Source organism: Tyto alba, unplaced genomic scaffold (assembly GCF_018691265.1).
Source record: "Tyto alba isolate M040663 unplaced genomic scaffold, T.alba_DEE_v4.0 Super-Scaffold_38, whole genome shotgun sequence".
NCBI classification, from domain to species: Eukaryota; Metazoa; Chordata; class Aves; order Strigiformes; family Tytonidae; genus Tyto; species Tyto alba.
In genome coordinates, this window is record NW_024881313.1 from 31837913 (window position 1) to 31863509 (window position 25597).

The 25597-nt window shown below is 36.1% G+C and overlaps 1 protein-coding gene across 1 annotated transcript in view; it reads right to left on the reverse strand.

Moving 5' to 3' along the window:
* UBE3C (ubiquitin protein ligase E3C) overlaps nucleotides 1-25339 on the reverse strand; it is an 82237-nt gene extending 56898 nt beyond the window's left edge. Inside the window, exons 1-10 of the mRNA XM_033009698.2 lie at nucleotides 24871-25339; nucleotides 14727-14780; nucleotides 11872-11946; nucleotides 11063-11209; nucleotides 10203-10318; nucleotides 8126-8283; nucleotides 5891-6044; nucleotides 5160-5377; nucleotides 4732-4886; nucleotides 2498-2685 (exon numbers count right to left, since the gene is read on the reverse strand). Of these exons, the coding sequence (XP_032865589.1) occupies nucleotides 2498-2685; nucleotides 4732-4886; nucleotides 5160-5377; nucleotides 5891-6044; nucleotides 8126-8283; nucleotides 10203-10318; nucleotides 11063-11209; nucleotides 11872-11946; nucleotides 14727-14780; nucleotides 24871-24936 (1331 nt within the window). The 5' untranslated portion in view covers nucleotides 24937-25339. The remainder of the gene's footprint in view (nucleotides 1-2497; nucleotides 2686-4731; nucleotides 4887-5159; nucleotides 5378-5890; nucleotides 6045-8125; nucleotides 8284-10202; nucleotides 10319-11062; nucleotides 11210-11871; nucleotides 11947-14726; nucleotides 14781-24870) is intronic.
* Nucleotides 25340-25597: the final 258 nt, after the last annotated feature.

A 25597-nucleotide genomic window follows, 5' to 3' on the forward strand; every position in this document is an offset into this window, starting at 1 on the left:
CAACTAACTCAAAGCAATGTGTAATTTTTACTAATATTCTAGTAATCCACCTTTGGATCCTACCACTCTGTAAAGAATCAGAAAGAAACTTTAGAGGCTTGCTCCTTCTGTTCAAAACTACATTGTACTTTTGGGTATCCTGGTCTGTTCTCTCTTGATCTCTGTTCCAAAACCAAAGAAACTACTGAGCTAATGCAGCAACAGCAGTGTTCCCAACACCATGCAATATCATCATCATTCAAATCAAAGATGTACCAAGAAGCTACAAGAAGAAAAAGCACTCAGCTTGAATAGAGTGATATAAGTCTACATGATGAGTTTCTTACCTTTTTTCAAGAAAGAAAAAGGCTGCAGAACTATTAAAATAGATACATCTGTTGTTTCCTCCCTGCCAAAGCCTGTGTTAACTTCAGCCTAATTTTCTTTAGTTATTGAAAAGTTATTTTCAGTTATTATTCTCTTTATTTAGCATCCCACTCTGCAGATTTGCAGACTTTATGTTTTTAATTATTTTTTCTATTACAGTTGTAAATGCTGTTAAATAAGCAAAGTCTTTGTAACAACCTTTTTCATCTTTTAAACCATTTGACCCAGTATATTTCCAAACAGAAAAGAGCATTTTTGAGCTCTTAGAATATATTAAAAATAATTTAAAATAAATTATTTCTACATGGTTTAATTAAACAGATACACTTTACTCTGAATATTAAATAATGTAAAAGTTAGTTTCAAAACAAGTGGAGCATCTTTCAAGAGACTATCATTAAATTTGACAAAATCATTTGGGCAATAAAAAAATCATCAGGCAATTAAAAAAAAAAGTGAAAATTAATGACAAAAAAATCTTTTTATTGTCTTTTGAAATGGCACAGTGTTTGCTACCTTTGAGACAAGCATCAAACGTCTTCTGGAGAACAATTAAAAATAATGTTTAATAGTTGCTCGGTAACTTAGGCCAGGTCTAAAATGCACTGAGAACAGGACAAAAGACCGACACCTCCTGACATGATGATGCCTGACAAAACCAACACTTGTGATTGACTTGGAAGTCAGAACTAGTAGTTAAATGTCTACTTCAATTTACCAATGAATTAACGTCATTGTGACCATGAAAGTAATTCCATTGTTATTAATGGCACAAATCTTTGTATCTCTACTAATTTCTAAAATTGATATATTCAACTATTTTGGAGCCGTTCAAAAGTTAAAATCTGTAAATTGCCTTCTGTTATAAGATGTTGAGTACAGCTTTCATAACTCCTGAATTTATCCAATGTGTAACTAGCTTGTTATCACAAATAATTGCAAAGACCCAGTACAGCTTCTCAGAGGAAATAGATGCCATGCTCATACAATTAAAGTTCTGTGTGACTTCTTTATTCATTAAACACTCTTTTCCACACAGTTCACCAGCAAACCTCAAGTCAAAGCAGTGATGCATTTAAACTCAGTAATTACTATCCAAGGCAATGTACTACTTGCAACAATAAAGCGGGCATACTAATTTAACTGCTGCTATGATCTTCAGGTCTCACATCCTGCTCTAATGCAATTAGTCTACAAAGAACTAATTACCCTAATCGAGCAATCACAGTTTCACTGACATCTTACTTCCTCTAACAGCTATAAACACCACTGGGCTAAGATAGCACCTAATTAGTTTTCTGCATCACTGTTTACAATGCAGTTTGAATTGATTATGTTTACAACATTCCCTAAATACTTACTTTACTACCAGCAACTACATACTCATTCAAAACTACTTGCACCAGAACAGTGTTAATACTCATGGGTCTTAGTCTGATAATAAAAAGGTCAAAAATCTTCTTCCATTGTTACTGACATTTGTGGGTTTCAGTCTTTGTAAAAGAATGCTTTTATCTCCACCTCAGGTGCCAGAGCCCTTCCCAAACAACAACAGTGATTTTCAATAGTTAAGCATTGTTTTAATTTGTAGCATGAGAGATTTTGTCTACATATTAAAGAGGGTAGAGAACAAGTTGATTTCAGTGCTCAGCTAGCTAGAGACACTGTGGAATCTGTGTCACTGAAAGTTTTAAGAACAAGCTAGACCATCTTCTGCTAGAATGACACTTAACACTGCCTCTGAGCAAAGGGACAGATAAACTCCTTTCAAGAACCTCTGCAATCCTATTTGTGTGTGATTTTCTGACCACAAACACCACCTTGTTCCATAGTCCTAATGTGGTGACAGAAGACCAACTTATTTGCAACTCACTAAACAAACCAAGAGCTTGCATTTTTGCATTCAGTGATCACTCCAGAGAGAGCACAATGAACCAGAATTAAATTAAGAAACAGAAAGAATCCACTCTTTGGCTTGCCTGGAATTATTTAAATTCTGACATTCTTATTTATTTCAACTGATTATAAAAGAAAACACAGAAAAAATCCCACATGATATTTAAAACAAGTCTATCTAATAAAAACAATTTTAGATGTACTGCAGCTTGGTATCACTATTATTTATACTTGCCTGACTTTTGGCACCATCATTCGGTGTTGTACCATTAGCGTGTGGCAGATTGATGCCATCAGGGTAAAGACCTCTTCACTAGCTGAATCTCTCCAAACCATATTGAGTAGAGTGTTCGTCTGCTGCTTTGTATCCAATTTCTTTAGACACTCCTCCGTTATGTATTGAACTAATATTTTCCCATCACCCTACAAACATACCAAAGAAAAACTTAAGTCTTCTTAATGACCAAGTGTTTTCTTAAAAACAAAACTACTACTTCAGAACTTTACTATAACATGAAGTTTTCTTGTACAATAATTAAAACGTAAGCACATATGTATATCCCAGTAGCATTCTTAAAAGTATCAAGCCCAATAGCCAACCTCAATCCCTAGGCAGGCAACTGTTGGGTTGTGGTATTAATCTTTTCACTTTGGCCAGTGGGAAAGACTACCTTTAATGTAAGCATGTTCTGCAGCACTTGGATACAATACGGCAAGCTCATTTACTGGCATAAAATATGTGAACAGTCATCTCCTCCCCATTGACATCAGTCAGCATTGGACATGAAATCCAGAAATGGATGTCTAATATACATTCCTTTACAACACAGTATTTTTCACATTCATAATCCATGGGTTAACAACAAAAAACTTCAGGGTGGCTAATAGCAGAAGTGTACAAAGAGGAATGCTTTCTCTTGGCCTAGAACTGAGCGGAGCTCAACCTTTTCTTTTATTTCCTCTTTACATCTTGCCCCCAACAGAGCAAAGCAGTCTGGCTCATTGAAGGATACAAGTTAGCCAATTACAAATTCTTAACAAAGAGGAGCTGCCCACCCTGCCCCCTTCCCTTTGGTTTGTTTTGTTTTTGGTAAAACAGGCATGTATGAAAATATGGAATACATAAAGAGCTCACAGGAGAAACACATGAAAAACATATTGTAATAAGCAGTAGTATGTATTAAAGCCTCCTCAAAGCAGATTTTCTCTAATTTACAAATTACTCTAAGTAACCTGTAAACATAAATTTATGCTTTGTTTTTAACTAATCACCCCTTAAACATCACCAACAGATGCCACAAGTAGAACCTGCCAATATTACATCACATACAGTGTGTGTGTATCTGGCAAATTAAGAATTTTATTCACACTATCTTGGTAAAAATTTTGGGTAACAGTAACACACTGCATCTAAAAATACAAGTAAAAGGCTGCATGTATTCCCTAGCAGTATGGCTCTTTGCAGGAGGTTACTCTCAATAGCAATGTGTTAAAACTGCTGTATCTTTCAGAAATGTGCATCACCTTACATGAAATGTATGTAGGCATTATAGGAACAGTATATCTTACAAGAGCTAGTACACTTTTACGTTCAACACTTAACCAAGAAAATGCCAGGAAGCTTTAGAATGACTGAGAGACAAAGAAATCCAGAATTCCCAGCTCAGTGTGGGGAGGCAAAAAACAAAACTATGAGCCTTTTGGGGTTTTTTAATTAATGTTAAATTTGGTAAAATTTCACACATTTCACAACAAAAGACTGCACCTTGTGTAAGTCCCTTGAATGGTAGTGTCTTTTGAGAGATGATATAAAGACCAGTAAGAAACTGTGGAACTTACATCTCTCCAACTCTGGTTGTTCAAAGCCTTGATCCAAATGTTAGGAGGTTAATGTTAGCATGGATTCATTTTACTGGTGGAAGTTTAAACTACAGTGAAAAGTTCTACTTATAATACAGTCTATACATTATTGTAGAAAGCAAGTGTTCCCCCTTTGAGGGTTTTCAAGCTAGTGGATATATTTAAATACAGAGCTAATTCTACAGGGTTAAGATTGTAGTTGAACTTGTAATATTTCAATTTTTTTAAAAAATGAAAATATTAAGTTGGAAGATCAGACTGGTATGTTTCATGACATCTTAGCATCATCATGGACTTAAAGAATAGAGAGAGTAATACAGTCTCTGTAAAATACAAATTTAAAGAGGAAGGTTTAAACTGTTTTTAAATAAAAGCTCTGTCCTTCAGCACACTAGCTATACTTCAAGATTTCTTATTATAGTAAGGGTTTTGGTTTTAATGTAAGCCACCAGTTCCACTTGCTTACAGTGAGCAGCCATCTATTTTTAAGTACACATGGTCCGTTCTACATATAACTAGAAAAATACCGGACTTATGGTGACCATATTTTTACCTTTATTTGCTGCTGCTACAATACAAATTAATTCAAAGAAATTTTGTACTGCTTACTGATGTAGTTGTCATTTTACTGATCTCTTCATCCTCATCTTCAGAATCACTGTTTGCATCTTGACAATTTGTACCAGCAGTAGACACGGGCAGCTGAGAGAGAAAAGTTTGGAGAACCCTCAAATACACAAGAAGTCCTTCCTCTGAAAGGGATCCTACAGCACATACATTGAAATAAAAGATAGTTAGCAAGATCACACTGTACTATAAATTATATTTTACCAGAAATACCTTACGAAAATACATTATGTCAAATCTTCCCAAATTGAGTGTACTTTTTACTGAAAAGCTTAAGAACAGCTAATAAAACAGATCTCTTCAATACTTTTATCCACAAACTGTCCTTTTTGCTTGGCAATGAGCCATGTTGTGGAAATACATAACATATTATACCAAATATGAAAAAACAATGAATTCAACTTTCTCACCCAAGTATGTTTCTCCAACAGTTAACACAAAGTAAAAAAGCCATGGGGCTTGATCACTTCTTGAACATCCACTTTCTGCTAATAATAGTGCATTCAGAAAGAGTTCATAAGGGAAAATGGTCTGCACATCAGCAAGCGCTGGAATGATGAAATGGAATATCTGATCTGTAAAAGGTGCTGCCAGAAACTCCTCTGTGAAGGCTGCAAAAATCTGCTGCCTGAAATGACAAATAATTGTTTTTACAGAAAATACAGGCAAAATTTCCCACAATTATATCAGTGGAGTAATATATCAATCTACATTCTTCTTGATGGACATGTTCAAACATCCAAAGGTGTGCTCCATTAATCATGTGCTAATAAACAAAATTTCTCAGATTTCTCAAAAATTAACTTCTTATATTACATAATTTTCCTGATAATTTTACACGTAATTTTATCCTTGAACTTTCCATGAACTCACAGAAAACTATTCTCTCATCTAAGTTTTTCCACACCTATATTCCTACATATTGTGATAGCTGCTATTCTCTGTGCTGCCTATTGTACTCCTCTGCATTGTCTGAAACTACATTATTTTGCTGATGTACAGCATTACCAAAAAATCATTACTATTGCAAATAAAGCAACAAACCGCACTGAAAGAATAGCTAGACACTCAGTAACAACAAACTGCGTACCTCTGACAAGAACAAATGAGTATACAAGTATCTAATATTATCTTTATTTACCTTGCACCTTCTGGACAGGAGCTATATGTAAAGTGCAATGGCTTCAGAACATTCTCCAGAAGTATTTTTGCAATAGGGACTCGAGAAACATCAGAATACTCAATACTCGAAGGAAGCTTATTGTTAATTAACAAATAAAGCGACTTGTAGTAGCCTGAAACAAGAAATTTTACTTTTTTAAATACAGTGTTACTTTTCTTCTTTTCTGTATAAAACAAATTATATACTTTATATTAACTTGACAAATACTTCACAATTCATTGCATGAAGCTTTACTTAAGCAGACTTTTTACAATAATCCAAGTCACACTCACGTAACTAACAGGATATACCAGCAACCTCTTTGGAAACGTCACCTTATAAAATCATAGCTAGATCACTGCATTCAGAGACAATTTGATTTTCAAAGACAAATTACTCCTGCTGATGAACTGAATAATTCGGGTTTTTTTAAACAATGACCTATGAAAAAGATGTTTTCTTCTCCTCCAAGTAACCCTAGTCATGTTTTTGACACCTGTCCTTCCAGCCTTTCAGAAATTATGAATTTTCCACTTTACTCCAAAACATGACTGCATCATACAGGTAAAAGTCCTGTTGGAAAAATGTCTCAATTTTATAAACATCTTGCCTTAGCATGCTGAAGGATACAATTACTGTTTCCAAAACAGGGATCTCTCAGACAGTAATAAAACACATTACCACCCAAGCCATAAAGAGACATGTGTAATCTATTTTTGTCTCACTGAAGTACAAATGGAATCACGTGATTTCATTTTTCTTAAGCCAACTTCCTCTCGCTCAATGAACTCCTAAACTACGATGCAAGTTCCACGACTACTGGGACTACTGTAAATGCATAAATGGTGTTGCATCTTTGAGGAGTCCAGCCTACAACCTTTTGTCGGAGACTACCTAATTCGGCAAACAATGTAACAAGTGGAAGTCACCATAAAGGAATAATTTAGCAATGCTGACAAGATGCACATGGAAGAACAATTATATGCAAAACCATACTAATAATAGCGGAATACATACAAATTAACCACCATAAATGATTAGGAGACAGAATATTTGTAGCTGAACACAACTACTTCTTTCTGTTTTCATTATAAGTGATCAGTAAACTGATTTTTTTTACTAAAATTTATCATATGAAAATTTATCAAGATGTTAGATATGTGTTGTGAGGACTGAATATTATACTAAAATAACAGAAGTATTCTGGAAGATATATTTATTGTATAGTAAGCAATGAGACAAACACAAATACTTCTATAGTTTTAGCTATGTCTAGACAAGTAAACTAAATATGCTACAGTAATTTTTTATTCTCACAGTGACTTCAACATGTAGTAGGAAAAACCTAATCCTCATTAACAGAGTAAGATAGCCTAAAGTCCACTGAATGTGTTTTAAAACTTACACAGAATTATTCCAACAATTAACTAACAAATTGGAAGGCACTCTTTTTGTGTTTTATACCAATTAAGTTGGATCCAAGATATTTACTTCATGATGGTTTTGTCTTTTCTCCCCATCCACAAGTCTTGTAAACTCAAGCTACAGTATCAGAAAGCCAAACTATTTTTTTCGCACATTCCCAGAATAATGAAGTTCCTTTGAGACAAAACATAATTTTGGTGATAACTACACAATTCATTAACTTTCGGTATGTTTGCACAGGTGTAACTGACTGAAGTTCAGCAAACAGTTTTGCTGATGATGGTACAAGGGAAATAAAAGCTAAGTCACCATCTCTTTGCTGAGGTGTCTCTAGTGTTAGCAGGATGAAAAGGTAATGCCAATTTATGATAATAATGAACGTTAGCAATTATGGAGAACAGTACTGCAACAAAATGCCCAATTTTTACACAGTTAAAGATTAGATCTGCCATGCTGTGTGTGCATGTGTGTGTGTAAACAGCTACTGGAATAAAACTTTTGTTTGGTAATATCCACCTGTTCTCAAAATCTGATGTAAAAGTCTGTGTAAGTAACTTGGTAAAGTACTCAATTTATAAACAGCATTTCCAAAGATATCAAACAATAATTTCTTAAGCAATGATCTCATCACAAGCAAAATGCCCATCTAATGCATAGGTTAGTGTAAGCAGCACTTAATTCATCATATCTGTGGTAAAAAGGCAAAAATATGATGATTAAACAACATGGTCTTCAGGTACTACACATTCTATTTCATTTTTGTGTATCTCCTAGCTGCTAGCTACTCACCTTTTTGAATCATGTAGTGCAAAATTTGTTCAATTAATGATGTCACATAGCTGACATCTTGTAAAACAGGCAAATACGTATTCTCAGATGAAAATACCTCAAGCATTCTCATAGGAAGTGCAACATTCAGACTGTCATCATTGCAATTTTGCAATAGCCTATAAATGAAATGAAATCATAATTATTTAACAAGATATTTCTCTTATTTCACCACAGGCACATGTACACCGATATAAAAATAAAATTGGAAAAAACTTCACAATCACCTTAAAATAAATTATTTCTACTTGGTTTCCAAGTGTCCTCAGTTGTTTAGCTACATCTTTTTGTTGGCACCTTTATAATAATAATTCCTGATTTTACAGTTTCTATGAATATGGCACTCTCTCTTTAAATCCTATTTGCTTTTAGTGACTTGAAAGTTAGGAAGTCTATTACACAAGCTGAAGGAGAAGCAAAGAATAATACATGTTTTTCCAACACGTATTACTATCCATATTAAAAATGAAGCCATGAAAGCCCCAGAGCAATATGGGCTGGAAACATCATATGTATAACTAAAACAACATGTCTCTGATTACAGAGTGAAATATTAAAAATACAGCCATTCCCATCCTTTTAACAAGTTGCTTATGAAACAACTACCAGTAACCACAGAAATGGTGAAGATTAAGAGCCTGTTTAGAATTAAAATGATTTGTTAGCATGAGATGTATATAAGCATGTTGCCCTAACAGTGTGCTTTCTTTCCCCAGCCATTCAGAAAGATGGGACCTATCAGCAAAAATTATTTTGACATCATAGTAAGACATTTCACTAAAACGAAAAAAAGATACTCTGACGACAAGACCTTTTTTGCAGAGGTAGCTGTAATCAAACTACCATTTTTTGCTATGATGTTACATAGTCACCTTTTTTTTTTCCATAATATCAAATGCTACAGGTTCTCATGAATCTGTATTTATTTATCCCAGAGAAACACTCTTCTGGCTACCTGTCCCACTGCTCATTTTTTGGGCTTTTGCAGAAAATTAAAGTAGCTCAGAAAGCAAGTATAGACACCCATGAGCATATTGACAAGGTAAAGTTAAGAAGAGCTTCTTCCCCCATTCTCCCTATATGTACAGGCAGGGAGAGCTGTCCCACTCCTTTTGCTTTCCCACATCACCCATTTGGGAAGGAAGAGAAGGAATGCTAAGAGAGCTGCATTTACAAAACAGCAATTTCAACTGTAGTGTAAATGTACAATTCAATCCAGTAACACCACAGCTGTGTTCCACTGTACGTGGACTTTGAAGCCCACCACTCAGGTCTTCTTCAGTATCTGGTGTCACTGTTTATTATACATCCAGTATATACAATTATAAGAACACAAGGTTCAGTGTCTTGAATGAAACAATTTTCTAAAAAAGCCTCAACACTAAAAGGGAAAAAAAAAAAAAAAAAAACTATTTTAAAGCTCTGGAGAGTATAACTATGAGAAGAACAAATACACTGTTTTCTAAAACTAAACTTTAGCTGCCAGCTATTCAAGTCACCCTGATAGATTTACCTTCCTCTGATCCTCCTGCTACAAATAATAAATGTACTGCTGAAGCCAGTAATGCAACTGCTTAACATGCCTTAAATTCAAAATGAAGTGTGAAGAAAGGCATCTTAAATAATATAAATTTTAAAACAAAATATATCCAAAGCATACCCTTGGAACTCTAGTCTAACTCGGATAGTATCTTCTAATGAGCATCAGTTCCCAATAAAACCTTCTGGTTTCCAGAAGCATGGCTAATGATATCGCTGTATGCGTACAGTTAAGAACGTACTTAAGCCTATCCCTAGGCAGAGCATCCCTTAAGCACATGTAGAACCTGAAAGTCAATGAAGCTTAAGAACATTCCATTGTCCTTACATAGGAACAAGTTTCCTATACCATGGCCTACACATACATTTAACATAAACAGTCCTCTCCATAAAATAAATTTACATTCAATACTTCACCTGCTGCAAAAAGAAACAAACAAATACCCAACAAAATTTCTGAACACTTTTTAGACAGTAGCACATAGAAAAAATAATTTACCTGCAACACAGCCCCAACAGTCTTTTTATTTGGAATAAGCAAGTAAGCCTGTCTGGACCATCCAATTGCTTAACAAACTGAGAACTCTGTTTAATTAAATTCTGACACATCCATACCTGGGAAAAGATATGCACAACTTTACTGTTTGTAACAACATATTACTTATTGCAACACAGACAGTAATATTTCAGTTCTGATTTGGGTGCTTTTGGAGGACTTACAAAACATAAAGTAAGACAATACTATTCAGTTGAGAAAAAAAAAATTATTACGCTACAAACTACACAACTGCTAGTACTGAACTTTCAAAGTCAAGACTGAGTTACAGTTACAAATAACTTTACTCCTGCAACAAATTTATCTATTAATTTTTTGGGTTTATATAGCCATAATTCTTTAATATCCATTATTAATACCAGCTATGAATCATACTTACTCATACATCTGGGAAGTTTGCAGTGACTCTGCAATTGATTTGCCAGCATTATTAACCAGTAAGGGGAAAAAAAAACAACTCAAACACCTCAGGAATTACCAGAGGGCCGAGTAGAAAGTACCGATTAAAAATTAAATTCTAATAGAAGTATATTATTTTTAATAAATTACTGTGAATAATAGTCTCAAGATTTTTCAAGGCTTTATTTTGCAGATTTTGTGTATGTCTCTGTGTGTGCAAATATAAAATCTAATTTTACAGTATTCTGTCTAAATGAAAAACAGCAGAGTGCCGGCCAGTAAAAGCCAGAATTCTTATGTGAATTTACTGAATCGTTCAAAGCCTTTTTTGCAACTCTTCAAATTTTTTTAAGTGAAAGTGCATGAAATTAAAGTACTACGGATCAAAGTATGTAACTACTCACCAAACGCTTAGAATCTTCATTCTGTCTATAGAAAAAGAGTAACTGACGAACTAGAAGAGTCAAATTAGCTCCATTAGCAGTGGAAAAGATTCCTCCAGATTGGGCCAAATCAGCATAGCGATCAAATTCACTTCTTTGGATAGAGTACTTAAAAATAAGACATACATCAATGTATCAATAATGGTTGCAATTTAAAAGAGATACAAAATTTTAAAAACTTCCCATCCAAAGTAGTAAAAAAGATACAACACATTTGTTAAGGAGATCAGAACATACACAATACCATAGCCAAAGCTGTAACTACTTTCTGTAATTCAGAAAGTACACATTGCAGGAATTACTTGCTCTTCAAGTAAAGAATATCACAACATTTTCATCTAGATTACTCAATAAATATTAGAAAATTTAAATAAATAAAACTTTCTTAGAATAATCTACCCAACAACATCTCAGGAAGAACATCTTTTTAACTCAAACTACCTCTTTAGCCATATTGGGGAAAAAAACGCTCCACTGGTGTGTGAAAGCTGCTAATACCTAACTGTTTTCATTTGCTTTGTCAGCTCAAAAAAACAATGCGTAATCCCACTGAAGTCCACGGTCACAAACATGCTTTGCAGAATAAACATCCATCTACTAAAATATTGAGGTTCAAATGAAAACATCAAGAGAGAAAAAGAACTTCCACTTTGTGGGTACACACCATACTCAAAAAAATGAAGATTTTTCAACAGAATTATTTACTACTAGAAAGTCTCGTTTCAGCAAAACTGGATAACATCTTTCTAAATAAATAAAGTAGTACTTACTTGATGTTTTCTGTCTCTGTACCCTCTTACAAATGACTGGATTATTATTGCATTTTTCAGCCTCCGCCTTTCTTCCTGTAAAACAAAGCAAGAAAATTGAAATCAACATTGTGAAACTGACTCTAATTTCTACCATTTTATCAAATATATTTATATTCAGAAGGAATTTTTTTAAACGAAAATTAAGCACTAATCATTAGTAAAATAAAGTGTTTGAAGAATTGCATCCAGTGCACATAAATCAGGCAGAAAGCTTTTTATGATTTTAAGTGCAAATTTACCATTAAGATATTGCAAAAGAATTTTTAATGTTCAACAAGTATGTAATACTACAGAAATCAAAATTAACACATTTGTATTTTACTAGACAAAGTCTTAATAACAAAATGTTGAAGAATTCATCAAATTCAGTGACACTATTCCTCTTTGCATGGATCAGCTACACACTGAAGACCTGCTTATTTGTTTCCATTCAAATAACATATCAGTATTACAAAGCTGGTGCAGTTTACATGTGGGGAAAAAAAAACTCGCACAAAAAAAATCAAATGTTTGGAGACAATACTGCTGTCAAAAGGAAAATTAGTCTTAATGCTTTAAGCCCAGCAGCACAATATAGAAATTAGTAAAAATTTTTGCTCTCTCCTTCAAACCAGACAAAGTGAGTCATTTTATGATGTCTTTCTCAGTAGCTAGAAAGAGTAGTTAAAATCATTCCTTTACAATGGCTCAGTTTGAAGAACTGAAAGCCAGTTTGCTGAAGGTACTATGGAAAGAGCACTCAATGAGTCCCCTGACAACACCCCCAGCATATCCCATCACAATAAATATCTAAGGGAAGTGGCTACTGTAATTAGGTTTCTAATAATGTCCATGTAGTTTCTTAGGGGATGAAAGAGGGAAGTAAGTAAGAGTTGCTCACTAACCTAGAGCTACAAAGCAATGGTTGAGGAAGAGAAAATATGAAGATCAAGAGTAAAAAATCAAAGAAGCCTGCTTTGAGGAGATAAATGTTCTATAAATTTCATCATAGAATCACAGAATACCAGGTTGGAAGGGACCTCAAGGATCATCTGGTCCAACCTTTCTTGGAAAAAGCACTGTCCAGACAAGATGGCCCAGCACACTGTCCAGCTGAATCTTAAAATTTCTACTTTAATGTCCCCTAAAGACTCATCCAACTTAAGAACTTAACCTGAACTGACCAGAGAAACAACAGATAAAGTTGCTATCCAATGCCTATTTTATTTTTCTTGGAAACCCTGGTTCCTAAAGCACTTTCTCTAAATAAGCATATTCTTCAAAGACCCTAATTACTTCTAGAGCATGGACCAACATCAAAATTTTGATAGGCCAAAGGATATTTTTCTCTCCAAAGTATCTAACAGTAAAAGTGCAAAGTATGGGGGCAAGCAAGATAGAGTTTCAATTCCAGAGCACTGACTCTTCATAATCATAACATAATGTTCGACTAAAAAGCGGGTATGTTCTCTTCTTTAGGTACAGGTTTTATCCTAGAATACATAATTGTCAATTAGTGACCTCTAATTGCAAAGATTTTAAGTCTGAGGTCACTGCTAAGATTCTGCTACAGGCATTTTTTTAAAAGCTATAACTGACTGTATTCTCAGGAGTCATTAATTTTTTGAGAATCTTGTCTATACCACAGAAAATCATTGTGTGTATGTGTGTACATACATAGATATGACTCTGCATCAGCTTTGCAACAGACAGAATCAAGCAAATTAATGGGTTATTTCGATATATGGCAATAAGTTTATGAAGCACAAAAAAGTCTTTTTGTATATGTTGGTAAGGACTCACTGATCATAAATTTAATTCATAACACAGCATTCCAAATCAACTGGTGAAATCCTAGTAACTTCATACTTAAACTTGGTCCATAATTATACAGTCAGGTTGTAAAGAAAAAAAAGCAGTAACTGTCATCAGAAACAGAGGAACCACTGCAGAATTTGTATTTAATCTAGCAAGGGTCAAATAGATCTTCAAGGGCCAAACAGCTCTGTTTTCTTGATTAGATGAAACCTACATAGTTATACTTTTTAAATTATTTTTAAGACCAAAATTTTTTTTAACTCATATCAGAGGGAGGGAAAAAAATGACAAAATTAACATTCACTTTCATTCCATACTACTAAATTTTGTTTTCATAGTGCCACATATATTCATGTTTTTAAACTGATGGGGTTTCTTTTCAATGCTTATTCCTCCTCTGAATTAGTCAAGACTGAATTATCCATGGCAGTAAACTTCCATCACAAGCCAGTACTAAGGTTTCCTAAAGCCTCACACCTCAGCTTCTCATTGCTCCTGAATTATTAGGTGATTTCAAAGCATTTTAAGATGCATTTGAGTATCATTGTTCTGATTTCGCCTTCACAGAACTGAGGCACACACTAGGGAAGTGAATTACTGAAGGTCATCCAAGAAGCCATAGCAGAACCAGGAGCAGAAGACAGTTTATGGACACCAATAAGTGTCCATAATTAATAACAGATTATGGACAAGGCAAACAATGCCATTTACTAGCCAAATACCTATCACTTCTCAACAAAGACTAGCTTCAATAAGCACCAAAACAAAACAAAAAATTTGCTTTGCACCTACTGCATGCTTAACCACCTTCTTTTGAGATGAAAATTACTTCTGGGAAGCATCTTAAAAGCAGTCAACCAGCTTGTCAATTCTAGTACACTGGAAGACTAAATAGAACTTGCAAACTAAGGCAAAACATTCCTGAGCTAAGTACGAGTAAGTCTAGTACTTTGGACTGTGAATGTTACTACAAAGAAAAATCCAGTGTGCATGCAAATGCTTACAGTCTACTTTACCTCTCGTTTTCTCCTTTCTTCCTGAGTACGATGCAGGAGAGAAGCTTTTTCTTCCTATAAAGCACAAATTAAGATACTATTGCATTTTCATTCAAATATGATTCAAATGTGTTCACAATATTTAATCTAGATGTCACTTTGGGGATTGTTCATAATATGTAATAAAACACTGAAGAAAAGTAAGTGTTAATCATTTGCCATGCTTGCAAATATATGTAATGCAGCTTTCTCAAAAGCACAGCGATGGAGGAAAGCCATGTAAAAACAAAAGGGACGGGCAAACAGCAACAAACTACTGATCCCTGCCCAGGTTTGTGTTCTCAGCATCCCAATAATCTAGGCAAACATCACTCATTTACAAATGAAGGAGCTGAAACATTATATGGTCCCCGTCCTACCAGGTAATACCAAATGTTTATCGTGTTTCCTTGCTTGGAGCGTACCTAAGTCATTGGCCCAGGTGCGTACAGCGAGTTGTGGCATGTTCAAAGTAATCACATACTGTTCCAAAGCCCCATGCTTTTGTCTAACTTGCAAAAAAGCATTAAGCTCTTATATTTACTGATCCTTTTCCTCAAAACTTGTCTGGAAAAGATGTCAAAATACAATATATATGGTAGGAATTTCTTCTTTTAAAATTTTTAACTCTTCACCCAAATTAAGGCTACAAACTTTCAGGACAGTGATCTCTCCAATAGAAAAAAAAATAAAAGAATACTGAAGTATTCATGAGGCCTCTGAAGAGCAATACCATTAGAATAGAAAACCTGTGCATTAGCTTTTAAACCACAATCTTAAATCAGTACACACAGATAAATATAAACAAAATATAAACAAAGCTTTATTTGCACGAATCTCTTACTGGATGGTTCTGTGTAGATTCCAAGGAAATACACAAAGTATTTCCTTTTTGATGCAGAGTATTCAGCTCTCACTGCAGATAATAAGAGTTGAAAGTACCCTGGCACCTTCCCAAATCCAGTCTAAAACAGACAAAAGATTTAAGGAAACTATTTTCTTCTTTTGCCTCTATGACACATAACTACTTCCTTTTTCTCCCTATATCCTTATTAGTCTAGAGAAGTTAAGAAATAAAACACATTCAAGCTGAAAATGTATTATATCAGAATACATAAAAATAAATTTGATGTTAGCAAACAAATGTTTATAAAATGTTTAACCACATCTAAAACAACTGTGCTGGAATATTTTCAATGTCTATATGCAGATACAAAACCTCTTCTGCATTTCACTTTTGACAATACAGGAAGCAAGAACATGATTCTCCTGGTTTAGTATAGAAAACACATTAACACGAACCATCAAGAGAATGAAAAAAGAAAAACACAGATGCAAAAAAGGAATTTATAATTTGGTTTGTATTTCAGATCATTCACTGAAGTAAGCATAAAGAAAAAAAACCCACAAGGTTAACCATCTATTCCTCTAAAGACAGTATTTATGGCCAAAGACACCACTAACTACAGTTATTGCCCTCTAAAGACAGGGTTTTTTCCATGTGTTAAACACAGTATAAACAAATCACGCCAAAATCCATACATAAAACAATGTATCTCCACTCAAGAAATAGGAAAGTTTCCAAGTCTGCTTGGTAAACCAGAGGCGAGAGATTCTGACCTCACACACGCAAAAAAAAGACAAAATAATGTACTAAATTAAGAAATAAGCAACAGATGGCTTATAGAGTCAGGTCTTTTTTAAACAGATTAATTTTTTCAATAGCTGATACCCAACGCAATAAAGAAGTTAGTAAAATGTTCCTATTTAGAAGTGATCAGTTGGCATCTCTTCAATGTGCTTGGAGAGTTTCACTCTGCAGGCAGCACCATGCAGAGAACATTTCTGCTTAGAAGCAATGTTGCTGAATTTGTCCTTACACTTCAGAACAGACTGAAAGAAGCAGCAAAAGAACATATAGAAAAGGGAAGACAAATTGCTACATGTGAGTGGACAATAGTACAAAAACCAAATAAAATACAAACACAGTAAATGCAAGAGATTAGTAGATAAAGGAAGATAAGTGACCAGAAGGCTTATCAGAAACACATTAATTTTAAGTATTTGGAGAAGGTGCGGAAGGTATAAAATGGCAGTGTGTCCTCACTTTGTGCATCAGCTTTGCATCAATCAGGAATCGGGTCTCACTGAAGCAAGCATTCTTTAAACCAATACTTTTTAAAAATAACAAACTTTAAGTTTTAGTCAATCACATACTTGCTTTGAGTATTTGTAAAGAAAAACATCAACTTGTTAAAGTATAAATTAAATATAATAGAAAAATTGTCTTAAGACAAATAATAAAATATTCAGATAAGTACATCCCACCTTTAAAAAATTATTGTGGGTGAAATAATACTGTTGTTCTTGTTCACAAGACACACACAGATCAGAAACAAAGAAATGGAATCATAACTATGACTAAAGAATATATTTAAATTAAATGCAAGAAAAATGTATCTCCTTCAGAGTTATTCAATCCAACTGGAATAGACTGTCTCTTCGTAAATTAAAAAATAACAGTGGATACACAAGAGAAAATAAACCTGCTGTAGGAAAGAGATGAAAAGAACTATGAAATAATCTTCATCTACACAGGGCATTATATCAAAATTATTTCTTAAAGACAGCTAACTGCACAGTCATCTCTGAAATCCTCCCTGCCTTGCACAGTGGAAAAGAGCTAAACTCAGCAGCCGTTGCTCTGTGGCTAGTTGTGAATGACAACAGCATTACAATACGTGATGTACATTTGACAACTCCCATCTATACGGTCATGTGACTGCTGACAGCTACAGCCGCTATTCCACCACCTCTTCCTGTCTACCTATTGCCGGAGTTACTCACAGTACGAGACTGTCTGACCGTAATTTCCAAAGATCACACATAGCTCATTCCTACTCCCCATCTTCTTTGCCTCGCTTCTGTGATGGTCAAGGTATCTTCCTTCTTCACCTGCCAGACAGGCAGACAGACATCAGTTATCAAGTCTACCTATCAAGGTAGGCAGGCATTAGGGGAAATGAAGCATCAGTTTGTTTTGATACCTTCAAACCCAACTCAAAAGGAGCAAAAAGCCATCTACTGAATCAAATTTCTGACACTTTCCATGATGTAGTCTTCTTTCTTCAGGAGCTTGACTTCCGAAGTGCAGAACAGCAAATACACTGAATGTTTGATGCAACATTTACTATATTACTGGTTTCCTGTTTGCTCCTTCCTCTAAGAGAAGATATTGGTAACGACAACCAATCTCCGACTCTATCTATCCATGCAAGCTGCAGGACCACGAAAAGCCCGATTTGAGAAATCTTCTTCACCATATATGTGAGGCATGTCACAAATAAACAAGAAAGCAAAGAAAGAGTATGTGACAGCAAAACACAGTGTGACATTATGGATGATGACTCAAAGAGTAAGACAGAAGGGATGAAGAGACAAAAACAAGGACGCAAATGGAAGTCAGTATACAGAAGGGAAAGCTTGTGATTATCATCAAGGAAATGTTAACAAATATCTGAAATGTTAATTTATATATCAGGGTAAAACTGCTATGTACCCTATTATTAATCACAGCAAAGTTTCAAGCCACACCACTGCTCTAACAGACCAGAGAACATCTGCAGCCAACAGTGTAACAGTATCAACATCAGTGCTTCAAAAACTCCAATACATAATGAAAAAAAATTGAATTAAAACTGCTTTCATGTTCTGAGTTTGCTGAAATACACTATTTTGTTGAAAAAGTATGTTTACATACTTATACATATACCCTAGAGGAATACTGAATAACATAAACAAATATATGAATTATGACTCTCTTTGTCCTGCATTTTAACACTTTGCATGATAATAAACTTTCAGCCCTCTTGGTTCAAAACTCAGGTTCAGAAAAAAAAAAAAAAAAAACACACACATATTTCTTTTCAAATACTTCTAGTATTTGTTGACTCTTAAAATCTGAAATTGAACATTCCTGGACAGTTCTGTTAATCAAACTATCTTAGACCCATGCAAGTAAATTTAAAACCTAAATATGCTACACACAAAGGTGAAACTGAGTAGTTATTTTCAGGTGCTGTCTAAATACTGGGCATATTTTTTAAAAAATAAAAATACACTGACACAAAAAATTAAGTATTTTATTAATAAATGTTTGAGAATTATTTGTAAACCACAGGGGTTCTTTCTTTAGTTGAGCATGCTATTCTATTTAACATTACAATAGATCATGCAAAGTACAAGGCATGACTTTTAGGAAATTTTCAGGGAAAAACAAACACACACTTGATCTTTTAACTTTTGGGGATAATTATAAAATCTTGGCTGGTTTTCATCTACAAAACCCAGGAATTTGCATCTTTTTTTCTTGCCTTAAAATGAGAAACATGACTTCAGCTGAATTTAGCTTGAACTACATAAAATCAGTAACAACTCCCAAAGCCAGTGAAGTGGCCTAAGCAATTTATTAAATACTTGAGTTGAAAGGAATTTTATTCTATAAATCCAACAACTAAAAGGAAGATTTGGTAGCATTTATTTGTAGAGAACAAAGGTGGACACTAGGAGTCATCTCCCTCCAAAGTGGTTCTCAACGTTTCTAGTTCCCAACATTATTTTAGACACGATAAACTCCACTTCAGTTGTTTTTTCTGGGTATTAAAAGAAATTAGCATTGTTAAAGACTCACAATGTTTTGCACTGAACTTCAACAATTTAAATTCCATTGGACATGCAGCTCAGCCAGCCTGACTAAAGCATGTTCAGTAGCTTGAAAAACTCTGCTTTAAAACACTTGGTGACTATTCATATCTTTGATTATTTCCATCATGATCAAGTTTACATGTAGAGAAGACCATCTTCCAGAAGAAGGTATTTTAAAGTACTTAAAATATGCCCAGGAAGAGGCATTTGGCCAGGGAAAGCCTGGCCTCACTGAAATCAATGTCACAGTTCTGTGACATTGCTAGAAAACATCTCAGCACTTTAGCTCAAATTTTACTGTAGGATGTAGGTAGTATCTAGAGCCACTTTTATCATGGTAGCTACAGAGCCACGTAAAGTGGAACCAGGACTTGACTGGAAGCTCCAGAGACCAAATGAAATGCAAGTAAGTTGCTTTTAAATTTACTCTTAGTTTGTCTTTATTATGATTTTTAAGATGTATATTGTAGACATCATTGCAGTTGAGTGACTTCCATTTTCTCGGAAACAAGCAGGAAAAAAATTATCTACAAAAGCAGAAATTTTTGGTTTGAATTTGAGAAAATAACACATAATTGAAAATAACAGCGTAATCACTGCTGTCAGCTAACTACAACTCCAAAATTTGTAGCTGCATTTCAAATCAGGAGAATTTTAAATGCCATCAACAGGGAAAAGATCCACAAGAACCTAGTATGCAGTCATTATATAGTTTCCTACTGACATACGGTCATTATTTTACAACATGATGGTCTCATTGTATTTCCACACCACAGATCTGAAATTCAAAGAGTATTTCAAGACTCAGGCTTTGACATTTCAAGTTCTGGACAAACCACAGTTCTGACCTAGAGCAAAGCAGAGCAATTCTTTCCCACCATTCAAAAATAAATTGTAAATTTTTAATTGTAATCCAGAAATCCTGTACTATAAATCCATAGCACCATTTCATTTCCATTGTGAGCTGGTGTAGGTTCAAATAAGATAAAACAGAGTAATTCTTCCTTTCTGAAATTATTAACAAATTTCCTCAATCAATCAGTAAGAGAGAAACAAAACTGTTTTTTTAAATTTGTCCCATTGTTGCTTAAATCCTAGATATCTATCACCATAAGCAATAAGCAATCCCAATCTGTGCAGATCTCTCCACACACTGGCACTCTTACACCCTACTGTTTTTAAATCATTATTTTTTATTCCATGGGAAATTACTTTATGTGTAGAATACAGACAACAAAGAACAAAGTGATTCTAGAGTTCTACCTCTACACTTCAGCTGAGAGCAGGGGGAAAATATACAGTAATCAATTTTAATGTTATGCTATTAATTTAAGAAAGCGTATCAGTAACTACTAAAAATATAAAGAAACTTTGTAAATGGAATATCCCTGATTATTAAAAATGTCAATCTTAAAAGGAATTACAGAGACCCTTTGAAATACAGATGGAGTCATAACTATTTGTCCATTAGTAATTGTCCATGTCTTCAATGAAAAAACAAAAACAAACAAGAAGAAACTCAGTGAAGCTGGTTTCACTTTCACTTTCATGACAGTGCTAACTCATCCACATTACAAATTCCTGAAAAGGAAGATTTTTTTAAAATCAGCTCATATTGTATTATAATTTAAAAATACTCTGTATTAAACAGTCTTGGGATTTATAAAAGCATGGTTTAGATATCTCAAGTGACACTGTAAACTTGTCTTTTGACCATTTTTCCTGTTAAAGGCTCACAAGATATCATTAATACATTCCACAACCTAAAGGAATAACGTAGAGCTAGAGCCCCTTGTACACCTCAGCAGAGGCACGGGGATCCCCCTGCACAGATGTACTAAGGGATTGGTATCTCGTATTTTTCTTAGCGGTGATAAAATTAATAAAGGAACACTAGGCCTGACTGTACCAAATCAATCTAACATGGTTAAACAGATTCTACACTATGCCACCAAGAGTCCAACTTCACGATAAAATGAGTGAAACCAGCCAGCTGCCACCAGAAGGCATGGTGACACTCCACCCTGAAATATGTTCACTACAGGAGACACAAAGAATGGGGTGGAAACCATCCAGGTGAAGGACCATCTGTTTTGTCTACTGCATGGTTAGGTTGGGTTACTTTAATTTGAACGGCACCCCAAACCAACTCTTCAGATGCACCTCTTTTTTTTCTGTCTGACATACCACAGAAATTCTGCATCCACAGCCTTTTAGTCAACAATTACTGTCCTGTACAAAAAGTCCATGATTAATTCAAGACATTCCTGTATTGAACTCCCACAACAGTATTCATTTTTGGAAGCTATTTTACTTCAGAAGTTAAAAAATATCTTTTTCCAGTCACAATTAAAACTAAATCTAAAAATATCTTTTGAAGAACCTCATAAAGCAGGGAATCATGTTTTAAAGGTGACAATAAGCAACACAACATCTACACCATCAAAGACATACACAATTAATGCAAATAGTCCAAATGAATCAGCAGATTTTTGAAAGTAGATATGGAGGGAAGAGTCCAAACAATGACAATACCACCTATATTTTTAGACTTATGTACAATGCAATATTAAAATGTTACAATTATATTCTTAAAGGATCAGTCACTGGGATAGTCATCTTGAGAATGTTAATTTTGCAACCCAAGATTTTAACAAAAGTGATACTTAGAGACTACTTTTTTGCCAAAAAAGGTTTGGTTGGACTGAAGTGCCTCTTTACGGCATCCACAATTCAGAACATCATAACCCATGTGAACATATGATGCAAACAGTGTAAAAGCAAACCTGAAGCTGCTTTTATAATTCAAAAATGCTGTAATAGTTAGCGGTGAGAAAGCACACTAGATTCAGTACCTTTCTAATTACCACGATGCCGCAAGTCCCCAACTATATTTCTATCACTGTGCCTATACTGACAGGACTTACTGAAGTCAAGCCCTCGAGAGGCCTGAGGAAACCCTAGACATACACAGTGATGTGAGACAGGGTATCAGCACGTGTCCCATGAACAACACAGTTACTGTTTGTAGCTGCAGTTATATTAGAAAAACCACACTTACAATAGTCAGATTTGCTGATCATTTATTTTGGTGTAGTTGTATCCACATCAGGAAGACTATGCTGGCAGGTTCAGCACTGACTAGCTCCTCAAACTGGAGACCGTGTTTTCCTACTGCAAGGGTTTTGCTAACATAGCTATACAGGTGCAACGAGATTTGGAAAACTTCCCCAAATTGGGTAGAGTTATTCCTAGCATTAAGCAGCCTGCATACAGGTTCTATCAGCCTGAGTTGTGCTTTATTCCACTAAAAGAATCAAAACAGGCAGTCCTAAGCATTGCAGCTATATAGAGCATGGCAGAGGTGCAAGTTGGAACTATACACCGTATATTTCTAAAATTATACACATTTGGGAGGGCAAGGGGGTTTGTCAAAGAACTTTTTTTTTCCCCACATGCACAAAAAACAGAAAGGAAACATTTCACAATTTAGCCTTCTGTAAAACTAAAGGTTATAGGTATTAGAAACATGATCACAAGAAGCCTGTGACGTGAGATAACAAGAAGTTCATGGAACTCACACCAATCTCTGCTGTAGTATATTTACATAAAGCTTCAGGTAAGCATCATTTTTAGAAGTAATTCTTAGTACTGTTTAAATAAATTCTTTCATTAATACTGTACATGATTTCTGAAAATAAGCAACTATTTCAAGGGCATTCTACTATGTCCATATAACCATGATGTCAAAGCTGCGACTGATTTGCATTGATGCAGCACAAGCACATCCGTGTACCAATGTAAAATCATGAAATCTGTGGACCAGTCAGGATCAATCTGATCATGAAATACAACCTCTGTATTGGACAGAGTGAAGGTTATACACCAATTTCAGTTACCACTTCCTTTACCTTTTACTATTTGCCCTTGGAAATTTATACTTGTATAACATTAATAAATTTGTTGCATATAATTAAAATCAATAGAATCCTGCTGAATTTTCACAAAGAAATCAATACGTATAAAAGAAGATAGTATGGCAATTGTTTACTTCTGTAGAAGGAAACACGTTCTGCGAGTAACACTACTAGCAAGTCAGTGTCAAAAGTTGCAAAGTACCAAAAGTGTACAGCTAAGGACCAGGGCAAGTTCTGCGAACTCCTACTTCAGCTGGGGAATATTTATGGTATTTCTGACTGATGTAATGACATTGTATGTAGCCTAATGAACCAAAATGTCTTAAGATAAACAGAAGATGATTCAGACGGAAAGCTGCGCAATTTAAATACAATTGTGCTACAGGTTCTCTTTAATAAATTATGGAAGACAATACACCAAAATGCAAATTTCACTGTGATTTTAGTATCACACAGTGCAGTATTTTATTCAAGTTTTCTAACTGTACTGCCAAACCTTAAAAGTTTCAGAGGACTGAACCTGCTTACAGTGCACAATAACAAAAACTTAAGACTTTTTACCCCTATTAAGACTCAAAAATACTAATGAAAACACTCATTAGTTTCCCATACAATCATGTCTAATGACAACATGGGGAATCAGTATTTTAGCAGTGAATTAAAGCGACCCTTACAAATTGGGCCACTTCTAAAAACACTTTGTCCTTTCTCTTGTTCTTCCGTAGTTCTATGCCCCTCAGTGCTTGACTAAACATTTGACTACCCTGTCCAATCAGCAAGATCTAAATAATCCGGTTTGCTTCTTTTCCATCAATAAATACAAGGAGATTCAATAGTCTGATACAACAGACAATTAACTGCTACGCACCCTGCACACGACAAATTGACGGAAAAGCTAAACCGGTGACCCCACAACCCTCACTCACGTGGATGAAGCCTCTCCCAGCAATTTGCATTGATCTCGAGCTGTGTAAGGCTGTTCCCCCCCATCCCTCCGGCGAGGCGGGCCCACGAAAGACTTCCCCTTTGGAGAGAAATGACAAGAGGTCTCCGAGTCCTTCCCTCCTTCACCCCGGGAGCCCTGCTCAGGAGCTGCTACCAGTCAAAACAAACTGGATTGCTGGCAGGGGGGAACGAGCTAAGGAGACATTTCCTCGCTTCCCACAATTCTTACACTACAAGTCTGGGAGGGTGTGTGTGGCCTTATTTAAAAAAAAAAAAAAAAAAAAAAAAAACACAACCAAACAAAACAAAACAACAGCAACAAAAAAAAAAAAAAAAAAAAAAAAAGGCAAAAACCCCACAACATAGAGCCAAGGAGATCACAGATAAATACATCATCATGAGGGGAGGATTTTTTCCCCCTCTATTAAACCTTAGTCATCGGTGCTCCCATTTTGAAGGCCCAAGGTAAAAATAACGATAATACAAGGCGGCAAGGCAGGCGGGGGATGAGGAAACGGACACGGGCACAAACGCGGAGACAGACAGGCGCCGTTTCTTACCTTCCTACTCGCTCCTCCGAGAGACACCTTGGGCCTTGTTTTGAAATCCCCTTCAAAGCTAAACATGTTTACAGCTTATCCCATCTAGAGCGGGGTCCGGCCCCCCGAGCTGACCCCGCAGAGGGGGCGCCGGCCGGCAGTGGGTGAGCGGAGGGGCCGCCGCCGGCCCCGCGGAAGCCCAAACCCCCCCGGGCTGGCGGCCCGTCCGCCCGCCACCGGCGAGCCCCGCGCCGCCCCCACCGCGGGGCTGCTCCCCTCACGGCGGCCCGACTCTCTCCCCCCCCTCCCGCCTTCCCCGCCCCGCGGCCTTCGCTTCCCCGGTCGCCCTCTTTCTGACCGGCGGCGACAGCTGAATGTAGTGTGAGGGAGGAGAAGGAGGGAGGGAGGGAGCGAGCGGAGGAAGGGGCTGGCGGGGCTGCTTCACTTGCACTGGGGGTGCAGCCGGCTCTGGAAAGAAGATGGCCGCCGCCCGCAGCCTCCCCGGCGCGCTCCCGACGGCCGGCCGCGGCGGCGCGCGCGCCGGCCGCAGCCAGCCGGGGGCGCGCCCCCCGAGCGCGCCGCAAGCCGGCCCCCGCGAGGCCGGGGCCTGGCCCGCCCGCCCTGCCGGGCCCCTCCCAGCCCCCGGCGTGTCCCCCGGCTTCTCGGAGCCAGCTCCCCCTCAGCCCTGCCCCGTCCCCGCTTCCGCCCGGTTACAGTCGTTTCGTCTTTAAATGCTTCCCCGTTTTAA